We start from the raw sequence: 5,000 nt of genomic DNA on the forward strand, positions 1-5,000 counted from the left end.
TGTGTGTGTGTGTGTGTGTGTGTGTGTGTGTGTGTGTGTGTGTGTGTGTGTTATATAAAATGATTATATATATACATATACATACATATATGCATATATATACATATGTGTGTATATATGTATGTATGTATGTATATATATATATATATATATATATATATATATATATATATATATATATGTGTGTGGGTGTATAATCATATATATATATATATATATATATATATATATATATATATATATATATATATATATATATATATATACATATATATATATGCACGTGTGTGTATGATTATATATATATATATATATATATATATATATATATATATATATATATATATATATATATATATATATATATATATATATATATATATATATATATATATATATATATATATATATATATATATATATTTACATACATATACATGTATATACATAAATGAATAAATAAATAAATATATATACATATATATAAATAGATAGATAGATGGATAGATAGATATAGATATGTGTATGTGTATTTTTTGTATGTATATATATACATATTTATACCTATCTATATATCTATACATATTTATGTGTGTGTGTGTGTATGTATATTATATATATCATAAATATACATATATATGTTGTGTAAATATATATCTGTATGCATATATGTGTGCGTGCGAAATGATTAGTTGTAACATACTCAGCATAAGAAAAAAATGAAAAAAATGTATATAAAAATAGGAAATAACTTGAATATTCCGGACAACAAAGAACCATGAAATCCAAAGCACACATACCTTTGCCAAGCCTTGGAGATATCTGAAGGGAGTGGGAAAGCGAGGAAAGGAGAAGACACAGAGATGTGCACAGTAGGTCCACCCACCACTACGGCTCAAGGTAGACTGGCGGGATGTGACCGCCCTCCCCACCTGAGCGCTTCTCCCTCCCAGCCGCGTCCCGCTGTGACGTAACCAGCTTGGTAACACTGACTTCCTTGGGATTAGTGCCTGGTCGCTTGCTTGCTGGGAAATAGAGTGACGTAACTATTCAATATTTAACACTAATTGTGTTTTGGGTAGATTGCTTGACTTGGTGGCCCTGTGAAATGTAAACTTTATGGATACGCTATTTGTTGCATTCACTGAGAGTGCTCTTACACACAGTAGATATGATGGGTGCACACTCTACACCAAGTTTTTATGGTTGGCTGTTTCATCAGCATAACCCTTACTGTGCCATAATGTCATAACAATTTTATTAGCGGTTATGTAAGCAAGAAAGTATTTTGAGACTGCAGCAGCGGGCTGGTAACAAACGCAGTGTTTGTTCATTTTTCTGATATCATCTTAAATTATGCACGAAGGTTAGTAGGGAAGTCGACAGGAACACAGATGTCCACTGCAGGCGCTGCTTTCTCCCTTCCCTCAATTATGGCCCACGCCCTCGCGTTGCCACACACAGCGCTCGCTTCTAAGCAGTGACATGCTCGTGGACTACCCAAAGAGTGCATTCACTGTCAGACATTTGCAAACTATCCTTTTACATATTATATCCTTCAGTGTGTAGCCATCAGAAATTTTAAGCCTCAGGAATTCACGAGTGTTCCAGACACTGAGCCTACGCAAAGAGAATCTTGAGCAGCGATCTGCACGCAAATAATGCTAGAGACAGAACGGCTATTTAGCTCACTCTATATAGCTCCTCCTCCAAGATAACCTCATACTTTATAATACCACTTCATATGACTATTACAGACAATCTATACAAATACTATAAATAATGTAAATTCATCAGAACATAAGATAAGAAATAATAACTGGGTGGCGACAGCGGAACCCAGACTACCTCATCCTTTACGAGGCAGCAAAAAAATATATATAAATAAATAAAACAATATGCACAAACCATCTTAAGCGTACGTTACGTGACAAATAGTCTTCAATGCCGCTGCTCAAGTGCTCCATTCGATACCAGAGTTCCTGTGCTATCGATGCCACACCAATTGCTGTGGATAAAGGAATAGAACCCGATTCCCCGCTGCACTCACCAGCAGCGACGCGAAACGATTACGAGGGAGGCCAGGCCGACGTTGCATGACTGTGTCCTCTCTCCCTGACCTCCCGGCTTCCTTCTGAAAGCAGGAAAATTCGCTTCAGCCTTTCATTTCCTATATCCTGTCCTCGTTCTTCTTTTTCCCCCCCATTCCGTCCATCTTTCCTTCTTCTGTGCTCATTCTACTTACACTACTTAATATCATCATTACTACTACTACTACCATTCTACAATCACACACGTATACATGTGTTTGTGTGTGTGTGTGTGTGTGTGCGCGCATATATGCATATTACTAATAATTCTGCTACCACTACTACAACTGCTGCTAAAACTGCTGATACTATACTTACAGTTTTCATTGTCATTATAGCTACTGCTTCCGCTCGCAATCCCGTTCCTACTATTTTCCTCTCCTTATAGCTATGCGCCTCCACTTGCCTCATTAAAGACAAGCATATCACGTCCCACTCTGCTCCCGCCGGATTCCTTTGCCTCTCGCGTCCGTTGCGCAGCGATGGCTATTAGTAAATAAGCGTAAGTATATAAACCCTGGGTCGCAGGAGCGTTCATGGTGAAGTAGTTTTATAGATTCATGGCTGTTGTTTTTTTCCTGTTGCTTGATATCAGCAAGTCTTGCGTAAAAAAATGGCCTGAGAACACATTCCTGCAATTGTAGTACACTAATTTTATCATCATTATTATCATTATTGTCTTTATCATTATTACTATTATCATTATCACCACCACCACCATCATCATTATCATCATCATCATCACAGTCATCATCATCTTCATCAACATTATTACTTGTCATTATTATCATCGTTATTATTAAGTAATCCTATAAATGATGTAGCTATTAAATCTTGTTTTGTTCTTGCGAAATATCAGTGGTGGTAATGATAACGATAATGACCGCAAGATAAGAATTAGAGTCGCAGATATCATCATTACCATCACGGTATTAACATAGGCTTGATAATTTTGTTGTTATTAGTTATTCTGTTTTGGCGGTATTACCATTGACATTCTCACTATTGACCCCATAATTATTGCTGTCTTTACTATGACAATGATACATATATAGTTTTAATTGTTTTGAGGTCGTGATAGTTATTAATATCAGCAATAGTAGTAGTAGCAGAAGTGGTAGTAGTGGTGGTGTCGGCAGTAGTAGTAGTAGTAGTAGCAGTAGTAGTATTAATTGTAGTAGTAGTAGTAGTAGTAATAGTAGTTTTAATATTAGTAATAGTATTATTATTAGTAGAAACGGCAGTAGTATTAGTAATAGTAGTAGTAGTAATAGTAGCAGCAGCAGCAGTAGTAGTAGTAGTAGTAATGTAGTAGTAACAGTAGTAGTAGCAATAGTAGTAACAGTAGAAGTAATAGTAGTAGTAGTAGTAATAGTAGTAGTAGTAGTAGTAGTAGTAGTAGTAGTAGTAGTAGTAGTAGTAGTAGTAGTAGTAGTAGTAGTAGTAGTAGTAGTAGTAACAGTAGTAGTATTAATAGTAGTAGCACTAGTGCAATACTCATTTCAGTATCATGACTAGCATGTCATTCTGCCATTGTCACTGAGCGTGAAAATGGAAAAGCTCAGCTCCACACTGAAGGAGAGTAAAAGTTCAACAAGTTTGTTACTTGAAGCGTAAGAAAGAGTCACGGCATTTCAGCAAAATGAACTATCCGTAATGCATGATAGCCGTAATGATAATAGATATTACTTATTTGCTATTTGCTGGGTTTTTTTCAGTTTGGCCTTTTTCTTTTATTAAGTTATTAAGTTATTTCCTATTTTCTTTTATTCTTTTACCCTTTCCCTTTTAATGCCTGAGGACACAAACATCTGTGATGACAGATTGTGAATTACATTACTCCGCATAAGATAAGGGGTATTGTTTGGTAAACAAGAGGGGAAGAAGGAGGAACAGAGAGAATAATTTATGAGATGAGTAACATACAAACAGCCCGACAGAAGGGCAGGCGGCAAGAGTAGCAAAGGCAATCGCATAAAGGCCTTTCTTCGGTCACAGAAGGTAATCTCTCGGAACAATAGATTGTGATTATGTATAGTAATTTATTGCGTTCATTGCCCTTGTTAAAAAGCGAATTGATGACTAAGATAAGGTGTGGTACTTGGTCGATGTTGTAACACACGAATAGTTGCTGCTTACATGCACGATTATTTTTTTCTTGAACTAAATTCTAGATCAATTACATTGCAACCCATTAAAAGTAATTCATATATCTTGCCATGAAAACGAGTATTTGACTATAAAGTGTTTTTCGACCATGGCAGCCGTGTAAATTTTAGTCAAGATATGTCATTCCATTTGCAATGTCTGGACGGAATATGTCTAGTGCTTGTTTTTCCATGTACTGAAAATTAATCTCTAATAAGAAAACGACCTCGACCGTTACGCATGATATAGATTTATTATGATATGAATCGAAAATATAAGCACCTATCGACGGCACGGAGATCATCGGCAGTGACGGTTTCGCCGTTCTCGCCGCATCGCGTGAAAATTTGAGGCTTATTTGTGAGCATGTTTGTATGTGTATGCGTCTGCATTTACGTGCATGTGCGTCTGCGAGTGGTGTGTATGTGTGTGTGTGTGTGTGTGTGTGTGTGTGTGTGTGTGTGTGTGTGTGTGTGTGTGTGTGTGTGTGTGTGTGTGTGTGTGTGTGTGTGTGTGTGTGTGTGTGTGTGTGTGTGTGTGCTTGCGCGTGTCCTGTAATGTGTATACATGTCTGTCTGTGTGTGTTATTCGTATGAAGCCTTCCAGATGTACGCAGTGTTTATATATGATTAATACTTTCTCAGAATGAAACAACACAAATGAGTGTGTGGGCATCACCTACGAGTTCACACTTGAATTTCAGTTCTCAGGGTCAATAACACTATCTTATTCAACAACCAAGGGTCCCTCACTCTCCTGGCA

At 36.5% G+C, this 5,000-nt stretch overlaps 1 protein-coding gene across 5 annotated transcripts in view; it reads right to left on the reverse strand.

Annotated features, from left to right (window-relative positions):
• Positions 1-5,000, reverse strand: part of LOC113802182 (LINE-1 retrotransposable element ORF2 protein) — a 43,098-nt gene that overhangs the window by 24,038 nt on the left and 14,060 nt on the right. For 2 of the 5 annotated variants that reach the window (XM_070127095.1, XM_070127098.1), the window contains exons 4-6: positions 2,409-2,576; positions 2,051-2,134; positions 801-1,025 (exon numbers count right to left, since the gene is read on the reverse strand). In XM_070127095.1, coding sequence (XP_069983196.1) covers positions 801-1,025; positions 2,051-2,134; positions 2,409-2,501 — 402 coding nt within the window. In that variant the 5' untranslated portion in view covers positions 2,502-2,576. Of the gene's footprint in view, positions 1-800; positions 1,026-1,922; positions 2,135-2,408; positions 2,577-5,000 lie in introns of all 5 variants that reach the window. The other 3 variants (XM_070127096.1, XM_070127100.1, XM_070127099.1) reach the window with 3 other exon arrangements.

Source organism: Penaeus vannamei, chromosome 11 (genome assembly GCF_042767895.1).
Source record: "Penaeus vannamei isolate JL-2024 chromosome 11, ASM4276789v1, whole genome shotgun sequence".
Lineage (NCBI taxonomy): Eukaryota > Metazoa > Arthropoda > Malacostraca > Decapoda > Penaeidae > Penaeus > Penaeus vannamei.